General features: G+C 29.8%; 1 protein-coding gene across 16 annotated transcripts in view; it reads left to right on the top strand.

Annotated features, from left to right (window-relative positions):
- The window catches only part of LOC107450274 (phosphatase and actin regulator 2), a 189,959-nt gene that overhangs the window by 104,503 nt on the left and 60,415 nt on the right, over positions 1 to 25,041 (top strand). For 4 of the 16 annotated variants that reach the window (XM_087160532.1, XM_043041563.3, XM_071180085.2 and 1 more), the window contains one exon: positions 11,298 to 11,440. The exons of the other annotated variants lie outside the window; for them this stretch is intronic. In XM_087160532.1, coding sequence (XP_087016658.1) covers positions 11,323 to 11,440 — 118 coding nt within the window. In that variant the 5' untranslated portion in view covers positions 11,298 to 11,322. The remainder of the gene's footprint in view (positions 1 to 11,297; positions 11,441 to 25,041) is intronic. 16 annotated transcript variants of the gene reach the window in all.

The raw sequence follows: 25,041 nt of genomic DNA, 5'->3' as shown, positions 1-25,041 counted from the left end.
GTTTAATCTGGTTTTAAATCTTAATTCGATTTGTTTATTTACAAGTAATGCCTAAAAAGAAAAGACCTAACATTACTAAAAAGTCGCAAACAATATTGTATATAGAGAAATATTATAACATATATATATAATGTCAAATTTATAAATGTATTTAGCGTAAAGAAAATGCTATTGGTGCATTGTTTATTTTAATTCCGCAAAATTAATGTTTTCATTTATAGTTATTTTGCTGAATATTATTAAAATATTTTTTTAAAAATTACCCTGTTCTTAACAATATTGCTTATTGAAAAATATTATAGTGTTTGCATATATATATATATATATATATATATATATATATATATATATATATATATATATATATATATATATATATATATATATATGTATATATATGTATATATATGTATATATATATATATATATATATATATATATATATATATATATATATGTATATATATGTATATATATATATATATATATATATATATATATATATATATTGAATTAAATGTGTTAAAAATATATTCATTTCTTTGGGACAAAGTCTGTATTATTGTGATTATCATTTTTTTTAAACAAGTTTCATATTAAGATTATATCTGCACATTGATGTTAATTTCTGTCAATTTTGGCTCATTTAGAGAACAAATAGGACATAGAAGGAACTGTAGTCAACGAAAAAAAGTGACATTGATATTGACACACTGCTTATTCTGCATTTAAGAAAATTAATTCTTTTCGATGATAACAGTTAATATTCAGTTTAATATTGAAATATATGAAATCAAAGCATTCTTGGTTTTGCGAAGCAAACCAAGCAAGAATTGCGAAGCAATTCTCCGGGGGTTGGCGAGCGTCAGCGAGCAGGGGGCGGAGCCCTCTAGTTTTTTTAAAAAAAAAAAAAAATATGATAACAATAACCATGAGTATTTTAACGTATCTATTATTATTATTATTTATAGAGAAAAGGAAACTCGATTATCAAAGAAACTACTGTATACGATACGTATAATTAAAAAGCCAGTGTTCCATTTAATCATATATTTTCGTGATGATTGAGTCTATAATGTGTTTTTATTTCATTAATTATGATTATATTTTAAGAATTAGCATATCTAATTGATCTATATGCAAGTAATCTGGGAAAGAAGGGTCAAACTGGCGTCTTCCAGGATAAGTTTCTAGGTATACAGCAATGTTCAGTCTTTTTAGTGTTAAAATATAAGAGGAGAGAAATATCTAAAATATGTGGACGGCTCTGAATTACTGCAATTTTTAATTGAGGTCGTGATCTATCATTTATTGTCGACGTCATACAAACTTAGACAAATTGTCTAAATAGGAAATAAAGTATCCTTCCTGTTGATTCTTGAAAATGCTAATTGTTATCACTTTAATCTGCATGTCTAACTGTAACCATGTTGGTTTTTAAACTGATTAAATTGTCCCATTATCCCAGATTAAAATTATTATATGCATTAGTAACTCGCATTCCGATTACTCGTTAATAAAAGTTCTGAATGACAGTTCATTGCGAAAATTAATTTTGCCGCTATTGTTTCTAAACAACTGCTTGCAATTGTTTTTACCATGATTTGCAGAGTGCCCATTCTTTTAGAAATGACTCTCAACTTTTTGTTTACTTAAAATTTGCTGAATTTCGAAATTTTACGGGGCAGTATTTACAACTTATTGAGGATAGAAATACGCGTATTAGGTAAAATGGTTTATGAGTTAAAGGAGTGAATTATGAGTTAAAGTGAATTATGTATTATATTGCTAGCGTGTGTGTCACCTTCAGAGTAAATTCTTTGCTTGCCAAATTTAGTTTTAAAATGCATTTTGTAAAATATGATGTATATTGAACTTAGCAATTAAATTTTAAACAATGATTGCGATAGTAGCTTATAGTAGTAGCTATTCTGATATTGAAAATATCACATATATTGTGATATTGAAAATTGTATCACAATATTCAATATCACATTGTAATATTGAAAATAATGATTTTTCAGCACATTAAATTTAGAAAAGAACTCGTAATGGAGCATTGTACAAGCACATTTGAGCATAGTTGCTTACAATTTAAATCAGAATAATTATATTTTGTTTGTTTCACATGAAATGAATTGCTTTGATTCTTATTTTATTTTAATTTTCAACAGAATACCAAAAATTTAGACTTAGTGTAACTTCGTAACTTAGGCTAAAATTAGTCGGGCAGTGGACTGATCGTTAAGACGGGTTCCCAGCAGATCACCAAAGTCAAGAATCGCTTGTTGCGGTCAGTGTGGGGGTGGGTGACCACTTGGAGTAGTCTGCGTAGGGACCGAGGGTGTGCGGTATTGGTCCTCGTTAAACTACATAACCACTTCAAAATTACAATTACAACTCACTAGTATATAAGACGTGTTAACTCGATTCTATGATGGGGTACCTTTTCATAGATAACGGTTGACACGGTCGTCAGCTGCTAGCCCCACATTGGTGACCCGGACGTGATGTGAACGCGCCTACCTTGGCAGTAACGCCCACTTCGATATGAACACGCCTATCCTGACAGTAACGCCCACTTCGATGGATGGTCCACATTGAACAGTTGACTTCCTACTTGTGACTGCGATATTATCCACCTCCTCGCACTGTTGCTACTCAGTCTCGTCTCAATCACGCACAACGTCGGCTTCTATACACTCGACTGCTAACAGCAACACACGAGCGACTACGACAGTGAAGTAAATACACCTCTCACATTCAGCACTAAAAAAAAAGTACGGTGATCTTAATACAGCTCTCCCGGCTTCTCACAAACAGTAATGAATCAACTAGTGGTGCCCGTTCATCGAATTCTATTACGGATATAATTCTGGGGGGGGGGGAGTACTGTAGGGTATCTACCACTACAAAATTACAATTACAACTCACTAGTATATAAGACGTGTTAACTCGATTCTATGATGGGGTACCTTTTCATAGATGAAGGTTGACATGGTCGTCAGCTACTAGCCCCATACTTAATAACTCAGATTTTTTTTGACTATTATTGAAAAAAATAATAAATATTGACGAAGTGCTATTTTTTTTTTGCTTGATATAATCTTTAGATAAACGCATTTTATAATTGTGTGCGAAAATTTTTCGATTCATTTCAAAAGTTCTCGGGATAGGGCGATATATGCAAAAAATAAAATTAACGAAGTCCAAACTTTGGCCCTCTCTCCCGATTAAACTATTGGGACCAAATTTCTCAAATTGCGGCTACCTCCTATATTTTGAGCGACCGAAATTCGAATTCGTCGTGAAATAGGTATGTTTGTTCAGAGAAAGTACGTTTTTTTTGTTTGATTTCGTAACTTAAAATACCGTTTGTACTAATTAATTAACGTATTTGAGGTCAACTCTTCAACCATTAAGTTAGTCTTAGAAAGTGAAGACCTGATCATTAGATCAAAAGTTATTCAGGATAGTCCGTTTTTTACATGGCTCACTGTACAACGCACTCGGCGTTTTTATTGAGTGAATTTAAAATTAAGGTAATATTATTAAGAATACCTGTTTCGCGCGTGCGTAAAAGCTATCAAAACCCATATTTTTCTCAATAAAATTATAGATCGCTACTAAACTACGCACATCTTTTTTTATATTAAAATTTAAAATATGAATTTAGCATCGAATTTCATTAAAAATTGAGAGAATTCTAAAAGGATGAACTTTACTTAACTGATTGTTACTTTTCTCAACAAAACAAGCCAAATTTTGACATTTCCCCCCTATTTTTCTCATATCTAATCTTTAAGATTTGGAATTCCACGCATCCATTATTTTCGGATGCACATCTATTTCGATGGCTATCATGAAATCAAAAGATTCTTTTGAAAATGCAACCATGCCGACCGACGATCATCAATTGTGGTTATTTATTTTTGAAGCCATTTTTTATTTCTTCAATGGTAGTTCGCTTCTATGAAATTGAATGGATAATCAAATGTGTGCATTTTCATTGTTTTTTTCCTTCCCTTCTCCACTATAGAGAATCGCTGACAGTGGGTGAGGAGGATAAGTATATTTAGAATAGACCTTCTTCCCGAGAACCGTTGCTAATAATTGAGGTCAGGTTTTTGAGAATGGGGTATAAGGGTCAGGGGCGCCTCATTATCATAGCCACTGAATAAATTTTTAGAATTTATTTTATCCATTTTTTCTTAAGTGATCTACAGTTAAAGTTAAGCTGTTGAGTCGTCATTTAATGTATATCTCACTTAATGTGTTAACATAGCTGCCAAGTCTTCTGCATTTAAGCAGTATTTTATCACTCTTTCTGCACTGAGCCTGAAATCTTCTGCAGTTTGAGTTAACCAGGGTGCGTAGCGTTTTTTAAAAGTGCTTAAAGGTGCTTATTTTCGTTTTTCAAAAGCCCTTAAAGGTGCTTTTTTCATTGGGTGTTTTTAAAAAGTGCTTAATTTTCCCTTTTCCAAAATGAGATTTTTCCTTTACCATGTTGATTTTCTCTACGAATTATGCAGAAAGTCATTGTTCTATTCAACGTTTTCAAAATTAATTCAACCCCAATCTATTTCGGCGTATTGTCTGTCCGTAGCGTATTAAAACGCCATTCGATTTACATGATTCAAAAATTTTGACAATTGTTAAAAAACAATGCCGAAAGTTTTTTTTTTTTTTTTTTTTTGACCTGACGGTTAAAACCAGATAAAACCGTCAATTGTCAAATGTCTAATTGTGTCAATTGTCTAATTGTGATTTTTTAAGTGCTTAAAAATATTATTTGAGTGCTTGAAAAGTGCTTATTTTTTGTTGAATAATTTGGCTACGCACCCTGTTAACTCATTGGAATTTTGTATCTTCTTAGAATTATGTATACACGTACGTGTGTGAGGATGGCTTCTCCTGTCTTGCTCAAACAATGACATTTTGAATTTTCGTTGTGTTTTAGCTTGATCATTGTTGTAGGTCATAAATTAGTATAGGTCATTAATTGATGTAGTGTAGTGTAGGTCATTAATTAATATTATATACGATGATTAGTGAAAACATGCGATGCATCTGATAGTACAAAAAAAAAAGAATGATATTTTCTTCTCTTTCTGATTTATTTGTATTTTCTATTTTTGTTGATCTATTTGTATTGAGTTGATTGCATTTAAATCCTATATCCCAGTTCAGAAACTTATTCAAATAACTATGTTGTTGTTGACACTTTGAAGAAGAAATGGAAATGAAATGGAATTGAAAAATGGAAAATTGAAAAATCTTCTGTATTTTAAGTAATTTATTATGCAATTTTTATTGCGAATCTTTTGCTGTTTGCAAAATGGAGGTAGGCAAGTATGTATTAATTTCGATCGAGGGTGAGGGGCATTATGTGTGATGCTTTATGAGCTTGTGATATAAATTGATTAGTTAGTTTCTTTGAGTAAAATGATAAATAATCTGTAAATGTAAAAGATTGTAAAATGATCCTTTTCTTTATTAAACTTAATTAATTCAGCTTATCTTTTTCATTATTATCAAAATTTAAAATTTGATAATTTTTTATGATTTTAAATTTTTATATTTTATTTTATTTTACAACCGTCGTTGAACAGCTGGCCCAATTTTGGGTTTACGACTACTAATGTTCAACTCCCTAGCCTTGTAATTTTGAACCAATTCAGAAGACAAAAAACTCTTGGATCAGTAGAAGTATGAATTGTTATGGGAACATGGAGCACTTTGTGACTCGGCAGATTTAACATGCATCAGTCACCATTTACAACACAGGGAGTCTTCAGGAGGCTGGGATCGAACCCACGACCTCTTGAACATGGGCCTAGTGCCCTACCAACCAGGCTGTCCCGGCCTTTTTTCTTTTTTATCTCTGTTGACATCCTTATATTTTCCAATTCGTTGTTCCGTTTTTATGACTATTGTCAATCTAAAATAAAAACTGTATGTTAAGTAACAAGCAAATTCTAAATTAAAGCATAATTTCACAATTAATTTAAGTTTATGTTAAAATTTGTTTTGCATAAAATTAAATTTAAGTTTATGCGTTTTTAAACGAATTAAAATATTCGAGAATGCTGTCATTCCCCCCCCCCGTTTGGCTTACAATTAAGCCAATTATTGATTAACAAAACAAATAAGTAGATTAAAGTACTATATTCGAAATAATTGTGTGAGCCTCTTACTAAGAGAGCTCTTATTGACGATCTCTGAAAGATATATGTTGCTGTCAAAGTTAAATTAGAAAAAAAAAGTTAATTTTGAAAAACTAAGCACTTTAAACAAACAAATCTCTTCTCATCTTTTAAAGCTAAGTAATTTTTATGACATGAAATTAAATGCAAATTTAAACAAAAAACATAATTGTTTATTTATTTAAAATAGTTCTATCATTCATTTTATCAGTTAGTCAATCAGTTAGTAATAGTTCGATCATCGTAAATTTGTTTATTGACAAAATTATATCAGTAGGTAGTAGGTATCATTTTTATTGATGCTAAATATTATTCATTGATATGGTTTTCATGACACCAACACAAGTCGCATTTCCGCACCAAGAAATTTCTTTAGAAAATATAGATATAATATACATTTATTTTAACGCACTGTCATTTAAATGGCAGTGAGTTAAATGAAAATCGTTTGCGCAAGATCAAGTACATTTCGAATTCAACGGAGGTAAGCACGACCAACTTCCATTAACAATCATTTTACTGTGAAGCAGAGACTGGTCTCTCATGAGAGGTTTCACTGTAATAGTAACCGAATTGCGCAACGATCAACGATTTTCAACCTATTAGAAAATTAACTTTTTCATTTGTTTTGATAATAAATACAACATTTAAATAAAATGTTTTTGCTGCTGAATGATAAAATTTCGTGTAGCTTTTTTTTTAGAGTAACTTTTTTTTACGATTGAAATTTCTACTAGCTACCAGGATTTACCTTTTTTTATTAAAGTGCTGGAAGAATATTTTTACCCCCTTGTCTTCTGGATTGGATCAAAATTACAAGGATACAGAGTTGAACATTGATAGTTGTATTGTAAACCCAGAATTGGGCCGGCTGTTTGACGATGGTTATTAAAAAAAATGGTTGATTAGTTGAAAAAGTTATACATTATTACAGTTTTAATGAATTATATTATCAAAAATCAACGGACTATTCATCACACCGCTACTGTATATATTCCTTGCATTTTAGTTAAATGCGTAACACAGTTTTAAAAACGTTGGTTTTTTTTTTTTCCTTCGTGTTAAATTTAAAAAAATATATCTTTGAGCAAATAAAAAAAAATGGAAATTGATTGCAAATATTTAATGAGTGTCGTTCCTTATCAAAAATTGACGAATGAGTTAATGATGAGAGATTTTTTTTCTTCTTTCATCGGGAGAACACGATTTCCACTGCCCTTGATGTTTTTTTGAAACTCGTCAGTTCACTCGGCCATGCAATTCAACCACACGCAAAGTTTTGCGTCCCTATTGGCGAGATATCTTTTATTTAGTTAAATTCAAAATTTTTAAAAGTTTTTTCTTGATTTTTTTTTATTTTTATCTATGGTGGAAGAAAAAAAAAAAGAGTCCAAATTTTATTTGTGTTTGCTCTAAAATATATCACATTAATAAATTTCTTACTATTTTGATAAATTTCATAGTGAATATGTTGTTTATCCAGCTTAAATGAAACGAAAATTTTGCTTACATTAACCAAGCCAAATTTCAATTATTGAAAATTGCTTTTCAATGAAATCAATGGTGTTTTAAACTAAAATGTATGATTTTAAAATAATTAATTTTTGATGAGCGATTTTCTTTACTTCTTTATTTTTCTTTATTTTAATTTTTCTTAAATCTCATTTAAATTCATGCGTAATTATAACTTTTGTAAACAACCCTTAGCTACGAAGTCAGTGCTTGTTTAAAGTTTGCCTGCCTGACTTTTTTAAGATTTTCTTGATAACTGTTTTGAAATCAGTTGAATATTGGTAAAAATTGATAGAAAAAAAATCCCCAGCTATTTTATTCTTTGTGCTGAATTTTGTTGCTTTCTTACATATAGGAGAAGAAAAAAAATTCTATCACAATTTGGAATTGAAAGAGTTTTAGCAGGATTCGTTGATTTAAATCATCTCGTTATAAATCGCAATTAAAATCACAATTTAAATTAATTGATATTTTTAAAAATCATTTATTTAAATTAAATTTTTTTAAAAATTAAATCTTTGTTTAAAAAATTTAGTAAGGATTATAATTGAGATATTTTAAATGTTTTATTGATGTTCATACTTTAAGAATTTGTTGAAAATCTATTGCTGTGTTAAAGAGTTACTGATTTCGAAAATGCATTGATTCTTAGTATGTAAATAGTTTTTAGCACTTTTGAAATGACATTTTATAAATCTTATAAGTCCGTTGGAAGTTTAAGAATGTTCAGAAGTTAGTAATGAAAATCCTACCAACCCATAGTTTTAAAACACAATCTTCGGGACCATAATTTATTTTCACATTGCAAATTTATATCTACATCTTAAAGATTGTTTTCTTTTAAAATGTTTTTCCCCCCTCCTTTTAGAAATGGGTTAGTTAAGTTATTCTATGTTAAAATATTTTTCCATTTAGATAAGGACTGAAGCAACCCTATTTATTTTGTCACTTCAAAGATATAATGAATAAATAAATGGGAAATTAATTTTTTCATCTGTTTATTAGCCTGTTTTTCAGTTGTTAATTATAATAAATTTATATTTCATTTTTAATTAATTTTAATCATTCGTTTACACGTATTATGTATAATTATAATATAATTTTTAATGCAGTAATGTTTGAAATTTTTTGTTAATATGATTTATTTTTCCTAATATATCCTTTTAATTACATTTATAAAATTTAACTACCTTGCAATTCCGATGTATAAGTCTATCCCCTATTTTATGTTACGAGATAGCATATTTCTGGTATGTTGTCGACCGTTGTGGATAAGTTTTGTTCCTATAGCCATGTTGCATCAAATGATATTAGAAGCGTGGCAAAATGTGGATTCAAATGTTAATGTAGAATCTTTTAAATAGGGTGGAATTTCTAATTATTTTGGGAAGTTAAGAAATTTTTTTTTTTTTTTTTGAATTAGCGGATGAGGATTACGTAGAATTTATTTCCGAGTAGCATTATTTATGATGACACTATTAATCTTACTGAATCTGACAAAAATGACTTTCTGGAGTTTTTAAATTTGTTACTTTATGATATGTTTTAAAAAATTTAATTATGTTGTGTATTTTGAAATACTAACTACTAAATTAACTTTTTTTGTTCTTAATTTGAATGTAATTTAAATTGTTTTTTTGTGTTAAATATTTTTATTTAAAAAAATGATTTTAGAAAACGTATCTTAAATATATAACATATTAAAAATAGTTTTTTTTATAGAAGTAAGTTAATTCAGAGTTCTTCACATCTCTCCCATTGTTTATAATGTATCAATAAATGGTCCTAACGAAGGTCCTACTTTTATTACCGATATATAAGTCGACCCCTGATTTTTGTAAAATTTTGGAGGTTTGAAGTGTCGACTCAGCTACACGGTAATAAACTTAAATGATAATTACGAACACTGGTTAAAAGCTTATTTCGCATACTCAATGTATGATCTAATCGACTCTTTTACTATAAATGAGTGGAAGGTGATAAAACAAGTAACTAACTGACGTAAGACAGATTCTATAGTAGACATAAGTATTTTGATAAGTCTTATTAACTAATCTTAAATGAAGATAATACTTATCTTCCCTGCTAAAGGTTAGGCAAGGGTGAAATAGTTCAATACCCACGATAATTTTGTGATTCGGCATTGCTGATAAATAAAATCATGAAATTTTTCAAATGATGTGGAGTCCATTAAAGTTGTTTTCTTTTTCTATGTATTTTCTTTTTAGATATATATACACGGAAAACTCACATCCATATAAAATAGTAATATGTTTTGAAAAATATTTATGATTAAAAGTTGTTAATTTAAAAATTTATGTCCATGTTTCGAGATGTTAACTTTTGTTTTTTAAGTTGCGCGAAGTTATTTATTTTTTAAAAATAATAAACAGCTAACATTTATTTACCAATCCTCTACTTTATATAAAGAAAAAAAAAACTTTTTTAGTATTATGATATATATTTGAACTTTCATGAGTAAATATCTATTTGTTTTAATTGATAATTAGCATCAATCGCAGACAATTTACTTCTCTTGAAACAAAGGTGGGCTGTTACTTTACTACCAGTAATTTTATTATATTACTAAAATTCACAGATCCGGCATAACACTTGTAAATAGACTTGCCTTATACTTCCTGAAACGGTGATGAGTGATGTTTTCAAAAGGGAATCGTTTGTTGAAAGCAATTGATGAAACTAATAATATTTGAGTTTTTTTAAAATTATTAATAATTAACAGATGATAACATTAGTTCTTTTTACAATTGTAAACTTCTAAATTTATCACTTCAATCTAAAATGTTCAATATCAGAATATTTTAGAACTTTCATTTTGTTTCACAGCTTTCAAATTTTACTAAGGAAGATTATTTTTTACATTTCTGAGTGTTAAAAGCTTCGAAGGAGAATTTATTTTCTATTGCTTATATATATTTAAAAATTTATTTTCCAATTCAAATTTATATATTTTTTTCTATTCTCCAGAGATTATGTAATTTTGTACAATCGTGAAACAGGATTAACTTCGATCATTTGGCGCGATTGGCGGAACATCCTGAATGAAGTGCGTAACTTTTTTTTTACCTGTTACCTACAACCCTCTTTGGGAGCGTTGCTTTGAATTGGACATCCGACTTTTTGATTAGTTTACAGTTTGACTCCGGGGAAGAGAGGCGTTTGTTGTGTTTGAATTGGAAAAAAGATAGAACAGTGTACTGTTTTTTGATGAACAAAATTACCATTGTTTAACATTCCATTTCAATCGAGCCAGTGACAAGTAATTCTTTTATGACACCTGCGAGAGAAGGATTTATGTCGTAGAAAAAAAACTGTTGAAAACATGACGTCACGGCGGGATTTCAAATGTGATGTGCGTTTATTAGACTCTCTTAGTTTTGATGCAGATTATTTATTTAAAAATAATCGTCTGCCTCTTAATGGATAAAATCGTTTTCAATGCATCTTTCAGATTTTGTGCGATGGAATTATTCCTTTTTAACAGGTTTTAAACTTTAAAAACAGATTTGTGGACGTAGTGGAATGTAATGATTGATATGTGCCATTGTTTGAATTTAGTTTTTGTGCTGTAAAAAGAAAGCCAATGCTACTTGAAGAAAATAATGGCTCGTTGGCTGCGGCCACTGTGTCTGATGAAAAACTGGCTGTTGTGCCATCGGTACCTGTTCGGAATTATTTTGTCCCTAACTTCTTCGCATCTCGTAAGTCATTATTCTTTTTATATAATGAAAATGATTATTTTAAGAAAAAATTTAAATTTTGCTATGTACCTATCAGCTGTTTCCTTTATGTTTATCTTTTTAATTATTACCATATTAGACAGCCATAATTATCTTTAAATTGTCTGTTACTTTAACTAAGAATTGAAATTAAGAAAACTAATTGTCGTAGTATCTTTTAAAGTTATTAAGCAATCGTATTTTTTTCTAAATTATTATCACGATTCTTTTAATAACTTTCATTTAAAAATTTCTATTAATTCCTTTTATTTTTATTTCTGGAATAGTGAAAATATAATGATAATTATGCCGATATTGACATTATTCATGTTTATTATAGTTGGATAATGAGATACATCTTTTTAGCGATTCGATGATTTTTTTAAAATCAAATATATGCTTTTAATTTCATTATAAATGTCAATTATCTTTATACTTGTATGAATGTTATTGTGTATGAATGATATTCTGTATGAATGATATTTTATATGAATGTTTCTTATAGGTTAGATTTGAACTTAAAAGTCCCGTAGGTTGACTGACTTATTAAATATTATCGTTAAAAAATAAAAAGCTGAACTGACTGAATTTTAAATTTTCTTAAATAGGAAAAGTTTTTACCACCTGTTCGGGAAATTTACAAAATTAATTTACAAATTTATAAAATTATTTAATTTATTTAAATTTGCTAGAAGCGAATATTTGTCGAGTTGAACAACTCAAGTTAGACACTCATAAAAGGCGATTTAAAATTTCCATTGACATGTTAGTTTTAACTATACTATTTAGCAGATTATGTGATCGAATCATTTACAAAAAGTTATTTAAGCTTGTAGGAAAAAATTAATTTAGTTAAGGAAAAGTTATTAATTTAGAAAATTTTTGTTTAACTACCTAAGTTACGTGTGCCTTGCACACACATAAAAGGCAATTTAATATGTCAACTGACATGTTTTTTTTTCTTTCTTAACTATGGTATTGAATAGAATATTTATTCCCATAAATGTGTTTCTGACTTACAATGGAGGTATAATTCTTAAGATCACGGAACTGTACAAAAAAGTTCAGGAAGAGTGCTTTTAAGGGTTCTTATAAAGCTCATTTATAGTTTTGTTCTGTCACAATCGCTTTTATAATATAGGTCTTTATTTCTGGCATATGGGGAAGACATGTATAGTTCTTGAATGACGATTTTTATTGCGTTTTATCTGAATTGCTCCGTGATCAAGTCTTGGGAAAAAGAACCGGGAAGTCCCTGTTTTTCTTCTTTCTTTTTTTCCCCTTTTTGTTCCATATATTTAATCGTTAACTTATTACCTGATGCAACCCTTGTAACCTTCATTGACATTTATTTCTATAAACGTATTGTAGTTTTGCTTTTTTCTTAGTTACCTACAAAAAGTTATTTTAAATAGATTGAAAAAGGAAAAAAAAGTTTAATTACTTTATACTAAATATGCTTACAATATTGTTACTGTGCTGTATTATGTTGCATATTACATAGGCATAATATGTATATGATGTGCCCTGAATTAATTTTTTTGTAATTATTGGGTGTCTCAAACATACATTTTATTTTGCTCTGTATTAATCGAGACAAATATGCTTTTCGATTATTCAAAATATTCTAAGTTACATTGTAAAATGACCTTATAAATGTTCATCTGGCTATTGTATATTGTTATTGGTCGACACGGTGTTGCTTCGCACATTTAACATTTTTAAAAGTGACATTTAATTACAAAATCATAGTTTCAGCGAGCTTACAGCAGGGTTGCAAAAAACCCGGTTAAGGCCGGGATAAGTACCTTATTTTAAAAAAGCTTATTTTAATATTAATAATTAAGTTTAATTCTATGAATTGACTTAACATTTAGGTAGTTAAAGTGTAATTAATAATTAATGCAAATAAATTGGTGCAAAAGTCTGAAAAAAGTTTCTTCTGACATCACAATACAAAATACATCACACATTTAAAACTTATTTTAACACAGGATTACTTTTTATATCTTAAAAAAATGTTTGAAGAATGATTTTTTTGCATCGAAAGCAAATCAAAGGTACTGTCTAATCAATGGCCATACAGTCAAATCTAGCCAGCAAGGTGACTCTTCTGTCTCCAAACAGTTTTTTCACCATAGGTTCATTTTTTTAGGTTGGACTACATATATATTTCAATAGAATAGATCTTTAACATAACAGAGGATAAAAAAGAAATCAATTTTAGAAGAACCCAGTAAAATCCACTTTAGGGTGGGTTTTACTGGGTTTTTCAGAGTGGGTTTTTTGCAACCATGGCTTACAGCCAGAGGTGGGGATCGAAACCAGGTAGCTCTGCTCCTTAGTTAATAAATATTTGAGTTATTCGAATTTTACTGCAAGTATCAATAAGGGAATTATGCAGTACTAAGTAAATTTAGTGCCATTTTTAATTAGATGGCGGGATAATTTATGCAACATTAACTAAGAATGTTACAAATAATTTTAATATTATCCTCTGCACAAACCATTTTAAAGGACATTTCCAGTCTGTTTGTTCTACGTATTTATAAAAAATTTATATCTGTGAAAAAAATCTAGTGAGAAAGAAATATCTAAAAGAGCAATGAGATATTTTAACTCATCTCTCTTGCATTATCGATTCAAGTGTTATCTTATGTTTATTTCAATATAACACAGGATTCCTTTTTGGTTTTCACATAACTCTTTCTCGATGAAAGAAACGAGAAAAAAAAAGTGAGCCTAAGTGGACGGGGTCTAAGAAAAGACATTTGAAGCGTTCCCAATTACTTTTGAGGCCCTGAAGGAAAGTGAATGGTGATTCGTTTCCTGTGTACAGGTGTGTTCCTACCTTAACCATGCATCGCATCATGCTTACTCTTGTCTGGATTTTATTTTTCTCCCCCAATGGAGTTTAACTGTCCTGCTATTTTGATTTTTATCTTAACTTTTTTTTCTCCCATTGTGTGAAAAAAAAAGAATGTTAAAAGTTATTTTTTTATGACATAGGATCCAAAGCAACTATTCCATTTGTTTGGATAATTAAAATTTCTCTTCAAAATTTCAAACTACATTGCTTTAATTAGAATAGGACTAGTGGAACCTACAGTATTTAAGTATTTTGTAGTTAATTAATTTTTTCCCTCAAAAAGTTTAGTTATGCAGTTTGCTTTCCCGGATAAAGGATTTAATATGCGATGTTTTATTTTTTATTTATTATTTTTTCAAATATGAAAGATTTGAGTGTTAAACTCTAATGCTTTATTTTATTGTTTGAATTATCTTGGGAAAAAAATTTAACATATTCTAAAATGCCGTGTTTAAATTACATTGTTGAAACAGATTGAATATTTCGTTACGTTCTTTCCTAAACAAATATATCTTCCAAATATACCCCTCTTAAAATAATAACAATTATAATAAAAAAAGAACACGCGATTAGTATTTAAGTCAGGTTCGAGATAAACAAATGGTTATATCAAAAGAATATCTATTAAATAAGAATAACGGGAATAATAATCGCGGAATATTTATATAAATAGGTTTAACGAATAACTTATATAGAAAATAGCCACATTAAATTATAAATTAAATTCACATTTTCCTTTTTTTCTTTCTTTGGTTTTAACTAAGTAATGTCCATTTTTTTTTTAATTCTTAAATTTAATTTAAATGGGATTTTATTACTGTATGATGGCTTTGAAAGTACTCACCTCCAAAATTGAAGCCGTTATCCATGGTTTTGAACTTCCGGCGGAAAATTTGTCTAGAAATCAAGGGAAGATGAGCCTTTAAGTTTTGATTAGTTTCAATTGTTTAACATGTCGACTACCAGGAGACGTAATTTGTGAAAAAATTATAAATTTTCAAAGTGCAATTAAGATTCTCGACGACATTGTCAATCATTGACTTGTCAGCAGTTGGACATTAAATACTTTTAATGAATTTACTTTTTCTCTATTTTTTGTGAAATGCTCTTATAATTTGGAGTAATAAATTTTTTATGTTTTAATAAAAATAAGAAGAGGATGGTACAGAACATAGCAGCCTAGTATAAAATAAATTGATTCAACTCTGCATTTAAGTATATACATATTAATGATTCTCGAAATGCGAATATGGAAGGAATGCAAAATGCGAAAAACTTTTAATTTGGACTTATTTTTACATTGCAAAGTGGGTTTTTATTTAAGTGTGGTTTTTAGAGAATTTTTAAGTTTGACATGCATGTAGTAACCATAAGCGCTCCGGTGACACAGTTGGTTAAAGCGTTGATGACGCCTCTGATTGAAGAGCTGAAGACCGTGAGTTCGGTCCTGTTGGCCGACAAAACAACCGGAGTGTATGCACAGCAAGATGCTAGTTAAATCTATCGTGGTTCCAATTCCTCTTGTTAGTTGTGGGGTTTTGTGTCTAGAGAGTGAGGTGCCAGCTCAGGCTCTGTCCACGTCGTCTGACGGCCGAAAATTACATGACATTCATACTAAGTTTATGAAAAAAAGGGCTAGGCATTGCAAAGGTTTGGTGATGATTATGTAGTAATCATAAAAAGTATCTAAATCAAGTTATATCAAGTGTAGGTTTTCAAAATGAGTTGATACCTTACCAATTAGTGTATTTTGAAAGAATATATAAGCTAAGCTAGATAAGATAATATCTAGTATATTTGCTTTTAATAACTTACCAGGGGTCTGTTTAGAAGAAATTTGGGTCCGTTAACGGACCCTTCACAAAATATCTTTCCATAAAAACCAGAGTTGGAGTTTTTGCCGGCAAAAAGAGGTTTTTGCCAGGACAGTGGAAAAAACCTGGTAAAAACCGGCAAAAACTGGTAAAAACCGGCAAAAACCAAATTATCTAAATTGCTGATTAAATATTATTATAAAATACTAGAAACAAATTTAAATCAATCATAAGGAATAATAATTTTGATACATTACATGAAAAAATTATTTTTAACATATTAATAATTAATATAAGGGTAATAATTTTTAAAAGATTGAAAGTTTTTGATCTCTTTTCATTTTAGAATCCTTAAATAAATGTTTTTTTACAAATAAAAAAATATTATTATTTGTATAATATTATTATTTATTATAAAAAATTATTATTTGTACAATAATTAACTACACATGTTGATACATATTTTATGCTTTAAATTATAGTTATGTTATTTTAAAATAAGTTCATTTCACTGGAAAAAAAGAGAATAATCACAAATTTTCCAATCAATAATGTTTTAAACTACTAAAGTGATATATTATTACATTATGATTTAATTATGGAATTATAATTTTGTTAATTTTTTTGTAATTATTTATATTCATAGTATATATTTCAATTTTAGGAATAATTTTGTGTCAAAAATGTGTTTTTGTCCTCTCATCTTGGAAAATATAGGTTTTTGCCAATTTGCTTGGCAAAAACCTGTTTTTGCCAGGACGGTTTTTACCGGTATTTACCATGGTTTTTTCCACCTGCGGCAAAATCTTGCCAACCCTGATAAAAACGGACCCTTCACAAAATATTTTAACTTAAAAACGGACCCTTCACAAAATGATTTTTCTTTTAATCGGACCCTTCACAAATTTGTTTATGTTCATTATTATTTTGTCAATCGAATGAACCCTTCCCAGGGCAGAAAACAAGAAAGATGGATGTAAACGAATTAAGTTTTGTCTTCGGCAGACGATTCTTCCATTATTCGTCCGAAATGAATATTCTGCGTTCAGCAGTATAGGCTAAATACCAAATATTTGTATGTTGCATCTCTAATTTAGAAGCAGCAATTGTTGTTTATTTTTTAAAATTTAATTTTTTTAATTATAATTTTACAGTGTTGAGCATTATCATGTATGTCTTTACAATTTAAAAACTCCTTGAAAAAGTTTTTTTTTGTTGCAATAATGGACCCTATTTGCACAAATTCATAAAAGCGGACTCTGATTGAAAAAATGTGAGTAATTTTTTCACAATTTCACGAAAAACGGACCTTTCACAAAATGTCTGGACAGACCCCTGCTTACTTGTAATATACTCATAATATACTAGATTATAAAAAGCAAATATACTTAGATACATTTTATAGTATCCTTCTCAGATATAAAGATCATCATCTCTAATAATAATTAGAAAAATATAAATCCCGAGTGCTCGAGTTTCATTTTCCTTTTTTATTTATTTCCCTTTATTTTTACTTCTTTCATAGTTTGTTGAACCGTTCGATTTTATTCGATAATTATATATCATTCCAGGTTTTGTTTTAATTTGGCGTAGCAAAACTGTATCTAATTTTTGTGCTATTAAATTGTGTAATCAGTCCTATCATTTACTTCAGATAAGAGATGTTTTTGAGGTTTTTTTCTTTTTAACTATGGCGTTTTGACAAAATAAGAAAATTTGAGGATCATAATACCTTAATCTTTAAATAACTTACGTAAATTATATTTAATTCATCAATTTTGTCATAAACCTGCAGTTTTTCGATTAATCACAGACCTCTTGTGCTAAATCATTATAAGCAAATTTATCATACCTTGGTATCATTTCATTGCTATTTTTGAAAAACGAAAATCTAAGTTTTTATTTATTTAATTTCTCTGCTTAATTTTTATTATTGACACAGCTAGGATTTCTTATTTTATACAACTTAAAAATTATATCTAACTATCAAAAGTTAGATTGTTAAATTAGTCAGGAGTGAAAATTCTTCATTAAAATTTATCCGAAATTCAGATAACGATTAAATGTTGCGTTTGACCTTTTAGAAGATTGACTGATCTAAAGTTTGATAGTTTAGTCACTTTTAAGTAGAAACTCTTTATCGAGCAAAGAAACATTTAAAATTAAGATAACAATTGAATTTTACGTCTGAATGATATCAGAAAACAATTAAACTTGAGTGTTAGTTCACATCTCACATTGCAAAGAAGGATATCATGGTAACTCAGACTTGGTTCATTATGTAGAATCGCAATACAATTCAGAATAATTTTTAATTCACGTGTAAAAACTGATTATAAAAATAAATCGTGAATGATAATTTTTTTAGTTATCACTTTTTTCAAGTAATTACCCACACCAAAAATAGTTAAGAAAAATATAAGATTTAGATAATTATTGTATTTTTGTTGCTATAATTATGAATGTTGGAATACAAATGCTTTTTCTCTTTCTCTCCCCCTTAAAAACAATATAAAAATGCCATTTTTTACTTTTTTGAGCTATTAATGTCCAAGTTGCAATTTTGAATCCCAATATCATATGTCGTTAAATCTAATGAATTTTTTTTTTTTTTTTTTTTAAGCACAGTTTGAATACTTTTTGTTTTAGTTTGAAAAAGTTTAAATGTCTCTAATGTTAAATGTCAAGTAAAGGACGCAGTTCAAAATATGGAAAACTGTCAAAAATCTAAAATTCTGTTTATTTCCTAATTCTGTTTATTCTAAGTATTCTTGTAATTGCGAGCGCTTAACGAAAATTTCGCTGAACTTGTGCATTTTTAAAGATTTTCTAAAAATGGTATATTACAAGGATAGAACGTACGCCAAAAAAAGAGAGAATAAAATAGTAGTAGAAATTTATTTGATTAATATTCAAATTTTTAACACGACCAATTCCTTCGCAACTACCATATATTTCATTAATAAGAATGTTTAGATAGATGTCAAATCTTCAAAGCGTTTTCAATCATTAACTGCTAGAAATAAGTTAGAAAATTTTGCTAGTTTTAATTTCCTTTGATTGCTTTTATTATCCGGGGTGTGTCCAGACATTTTGTGAAAGGTCCTGTTTTTGTAAAATTATGAAAAAACTATTCATAATTAGGGAATATAAAATAAGCGTTCAGTCACATTCTTTCAAGTTGAAAGAATGTGACTTAACACAACCAGGGTCCAAAGCAGGACCCTTGTTGAAAGTTTCAACCAGGGTCCTGCTTTGGTGAATTTGTGAAAATAGGGTCCTGTTATTTGGTATTTAGCCTATACTGCTCAACACAGAATATTAATTTCGGACGAATAATGGAAACAAAATCACTCACATTTTTAATAATTTCCATTGAAATATTTTAAATAACACAACTTAACAATCACTTTTAATGTGTTAATCAATTAAGTAAACTTAAACAATTCTTAAATTTACAATATTTTATTTTAAAAATTGCCAGAAGTTAATTTTTATTTACATAATCAGGGGTCTGTTTAGAAGAAATTTGGGTCCGTTAACGGACCCTTCACAAAATATCTTTTCATAAAAACGGACCCTTCACAAAATATTTTAACTTAAAAACGGACCCTTCACAAAATGATTTTTCTTTTAATCGGACCCTTCACAAATTTGTTTATCTTCATTATTATTTTGTTAATCGAATAAACCCTTTCCAGGGCAGAAAACAAGAAAGATGGATGTAAACGAATTAAGTTTTGTCTTCGGCAGACGATTCTTCCATTATTCGTCCGAAATTAATATTCTGCGTTCAGCAGTATAGGCTAAATACCAAATATTTGTATGTTGCATCTCTAATTTAGAAGCAGCAATTGTTGCTTATTTTTTAAAATTTAATTTTTTTAATTATAATTTTACAGTGTTGAGCATAATCTTGTATATCTTTACAATTTAAAAACTCCTTGAAAATTTTTTTTTTGCAATAATGGACCCTATTTGCACAAATTCATAAAAGCGGACCCTGGTTGAAAGAATGTGAGTAATTTTTTCACAATTTCACGAAAAACGGACCCTTCACAAAATGTCTGGACAGACCCCTGATAATATTCTATTAATTAATTTTATGAATGAATATAAATGGATCAATTATTTTTTTGCAGAAAAAAATTCTGATTTAATATTAATAAAAATGTGCACACGATGTTTGTAAAAAAGTAGAAGTATTTTCTTACAATACTACATTTGGAATTTAAATTTAGGTAAATTGGAAAACATAGTTAGTCTCGAACCGTCTTTCTTCTTCCCCCCCCCCCGGGAAGGGTTTATTTGATTGACAAAACAATAATGATGATAAACAAATTTGTGAAGGGTCCGATTAAATGATAAATTATTTTGTGAAGGGTCCGTTAACGGACCCAAATTTCTTCTAAACAGACCCCTGATTATACCTCTTTAAATTTTTAGTCGCACTTTCCATCGTTGATTTTAGGTATGATTCACCTAGGTAACATGTGGGTAGCTTATTTGTAAATGTGCTGATTAGTTTATTGTAGTTCTTTCATCATACTGTATCATTTTTTCTCACTCTCCCTTCTGTTTGTCATGTAAGTAACATGGCGACAAATAGAATTTCCGTGCTTATTTGCATAAAGGTAGCGGTGTAGCATTATTTTCCTCTTAAGTCACCTGCGGTGGGGTTCACCCGATGAAGTTGAGTGACTTCTCCACTCCAGGAATTACCTCCACCTGCATACCTTTTACCATCCCAGCTCCCACGGTTACAGTTATGCGCGTGATGTCATTCTCTTCTCATGTGCTCTGAACGAACAAAGCCATGAGGGATGAGATAGAGAGAAAGTCTGTTTTTTCTTCTTTTTTTTATGCTGAGTTTAAAAAAAAGGCGTTTCTTTTATTGCTTGCAAGTACTAAATAACGTTTGTATGTATCATCTCTCGTTGTGTCTGTTATTTTATTTGTATAGTCATTTTGCAATGGTTGCAATAATTTCCCGGAGCCGAGACCTTTTTTTTTATTGCATGAGTTGGTTTGAATTGCAAAATCGAAGCAAATGATTCATTCCAGGAATACTAATTAACCTAATATGTATATTTTTTAATGTCGAATTGTTAGGTTATAAAAACAATGCAACCAGTTTTAAGCCGTTGTTTTAACACTCCCTTCCACTTCAAAATTGATATTTTGTGTCAATATACAGTCAAACCTCGATATCTCAAACTTGAAGGGAGAGGAGAAAAAATTCGAAATATGGAAAATTCGAATTATCGAAAATCGCATGTTATCGATGGTAGAATAAAGAAAAATGCTCTTTACATACCTTATTTACTATTCCATATTTATTCTAAAAACACTTTTTACACCTTCATTTAAAAAAAAGATTCAATTGTTGTTTGCTTTAGAGATGTGTTAGAAAGTTCGTCTATAACACTTTCTAAGTGGACTATAGCTTTAAATGTCTCCTCTGACATATTCGGCTGCCTCTCAATAAATCTCCTTACAGTGTCCACTGCAGAAAGTGATTGTTTGTTAGTAACATTGGGCGGTAAATCTTCGATTTCCTCATTCTCTTCTTCTGATAGTTCACAAGAAGCTTTCGTTTGAGCAATGATATCATTGTCATCCCACTGACCACACACTGTTACTGCATCATCTACGTTTACAAAGTCATGAAATTCCATGTCATCAAGCTTCATGAGTCCGGTCAATCTGTTCCAATCATTTTCGGCGTAGTTTTCAGCAGAATTAACGATATTGATTGTTTGGCTACTTTTGTGATCTTTAATGAATCCAGACTTCTTGAAACCATTCATTATCGTAGAGGAAGATGCCTTGTCAGCCATTCTTAAATTTTTTAATTTTTTTGGAATATTTTTTTAATTTTAGAAAAAATATCTACACTATTTATGGAAAAAAAAATTCAAGTTATCGAGGGATTAGAAAAAAAAAAAATTCGTGAAATCAAGTTTTTTTTAACATTGAGTGTATAGGAAATTTGAAGGGAATTTTTTTTTCCTTCGAGATATCGAAAAATTCGTGAAATCGAGGTTCGAGTTATCGAGGTTCGACTGTATTAGAAATAATTTGCTGTAATCCTGTCAATCAATGTTAGTCTTCTCCTGTTATTCCACTACCTGAATGTCCGTTCATACTTGGAGAGTGTACTGGAAGAACGTGTTAAGCGTTATTTTAAAAGCGTTTAGCGTTTCGTATTTATGTGCTTGTAGTCTTTAACTCGTCTAAAGTCTTGAACGAACATACTTGCAGATGAGCAGTCAACGACGAAGAACTTCGTTAAACTTTCCATGCTCAATAGTGGCCAGAACGAAGATACTCGTTGCCTCTATATTTTAGTGTACTTCATATCGTCGACAACGAAACCAATTATTAGTAACCTCAAAAGACTGCGAAATGGTTCTTAAAACTTTTCCGTGAATGAAAATCTGTTGAATCAAGTCCGAATAGAAAGTATATGTCCAAATTTAAAAGAAAACGTAAAACGAGTGGCTGAGTAAAATACGCAAAAACATATATTGCAGGGCAAGTTTTTAGGTGACTTGGAAAACTATGTTTGAAGTCGGTTAAATAAATCTGTTTTCGTATGGATTAAGATGTTTTGTATACAGATTTCTTGTATTTCTGAACGTATTGTATTTAAGAACACACATGCAGTGATTTTGTTACTGGTAACTATGGATCCTTAGGCCGGGTCGGGTTTTCAGGACCCGAGATTTTTTTTATTTCTGGGTCCTTTTTTACTAAAATCAAGTCCATGTTTACAATGCGTTTTGCATGCGTAATCCATGTTCGGAATTATTCTAATTTTCTCCTTTAGCTATTGATAACGACGAAAAAAAAATGTATAAAGGGGTGTCCCAAAATTAACGCAAGATTTGAATTAAATAAAAAACACAGTTCTTAGTCTTTAGATAGTTATTTTTTCATTGAAACATAAAGTACATAGGATAGGCAGGGATCTGTTTTGAAGAAATTTGGGTCCGTTAACGGACCCTTCACAAAATATCTTTTCATAAAAACGGACCCTTCACAAAATATTTTAACTTAAAAACGGACCTTTCGCAAAATATTTTAACTTAAAAACGGACCCTTCACAAAATGAAGTTTTCTTTTAATCGGACCCTTCATAATTTTTTTAATCTTCATTATTATTTTGTTAATCGAATAAACCCTTCCCAGGGCAGAAAACAAGAATGATGGATGTAAACGAATTAAGTTTAGTCTTCGGCAGACAATTCTTCCATTGTTTCCGAAATTAATATTCTACGTTCAGCAGTATAGGCTAAATACCAAATATTTGTATGTTGCATCTCTAGTTTAGAAGGAGCAATTGTTGTTTATATTTTAAAATTTAATTTTTTTAATTACAATTTTACAGTTTTGAGCATAATCTTGTATGTCTATACAATTTAAAAACTCCTTGAAAATTTTTTTTTTTTTTTTGCAATAACGGACCCTATTTGCTTAAATTCATAAAAGCGGACCCTGGTTGAAAGAATGTGAGTAATTTTTTCACAATTTCACCAAAAACGGACCTTTCACAAAATGTCTGGACAGACCCCTGATAGGGTTATTTGTGGAATAACACATCGGACAAATGGCCTCTACGGCTTTGCTGGCATATGCGCACTCTTTTGCTCTTGTTATGCACGAGTGGTTGTGGGCTTGTTGACGTATACCTTTGACTTCAAATAACCACATACGAAGAAATCTAATAGGGATAAATCACACGATCTAAGGGACTAATTCTGATCACCGAAACGAGGGAGTACACGACCAGGAAATGTCTCATGCAGTAATTGAATTGTTTCACTTTCTGTATGGCTTGTGACATCGTCTTGAATGTACTCCATTTTTACTAACCCTAAAATCTCAGCTGTCTAATTGTTCTTTTTTCAGGGTTTCCACCAATTTACTGCAAAGATGGCAGCAAATTCAAATCTTGCGTTAATTTTGGGACACCCTTTATTTAAAGTTGGTTATAACTTTGGCTACTTAAGTCTGCTGGAGTGCTAATTTTTTTTTAACTCTGCTCATAGTTAAAACTTATTTTTCGCGTCTCCTCTACGATTTTTGGCGAATTAGGCGTATTTAGTGCTTAAGGAATTACTGATACATGTTATAGCTTTGTGCATGCGTAGACCACGTCTTGAAAGATGAAGAATAATTTAAATCCCTACAACCACACACGAGTAGTAGCAGTTTGATTAACTAAGATGATCGATTAGTTTTTTTAAAATATGGATTCATTTGCCCACACCAGTCTTAATGTCATTTTTTTTTTATTGCATCGCATATTACGTTTCCACCTCATATTTTTTGTTCTCAGAATATACGTTACAAATTAATCTTCCTTCCACCATTATACTGCGAGTTTTCTTAAGGTGTGGCAGGTATTGTTTTTTTTATTGCGAAACATACACCCGATGTGCATCTAGTATTGCTCTCATTTAATCCAGGATCAATGTCAACCATCGTGTTATTATGCATGCCTGATGCTGTGGTGGGATGGTAAACACTTCCTGTTCTTTTTTGATGACGTCCATCCTTGTGTTCAAAAACTTTCACGCCTATGTTAAAATTTGTTTTGCTTGGGCTTGACCCGGATTTCATCTCGTTTATTCTGTCTAGATTTTGATCACGATAATTTTGGTGCACATATTCTGCCATATTTTAAATTTAACTTTTTATTGCCTTATTTTACTCTTATTGTGTTTGATCAAGATATAAGGATTGCCTCAAGAAGTAGATTTCATAAATTATGTATGTTGGGTAAAACTGGTAAGTTTTTGTTTCGCCAAAGTAATAAATGGTAGTCTGTGCTGGATTTTCCAATTTTTTCTTTCTTTTTTGTGAAAACATATCTTTCTTTAAGAGGACGCATC

The sequence above is a fragment of the Parasteatoda tepidariorum genome, chromosome 1 (assembly GCF_982258835.1).
Source record: "Parasteatoda tepidariorum strain Cologne lab strain chromosome 1, Ptep-v5.0, whole genome shotgun sequence".
NCBI lineage: Eukaryota > Metazoa > Arthropoda > Arachnida > Araneae > Theridiidae > Parasteatoda > Parasteatoda tepidariorum.
This window is presented reverse-complemented; position numbering and strand designations above follow the sequence as displayed.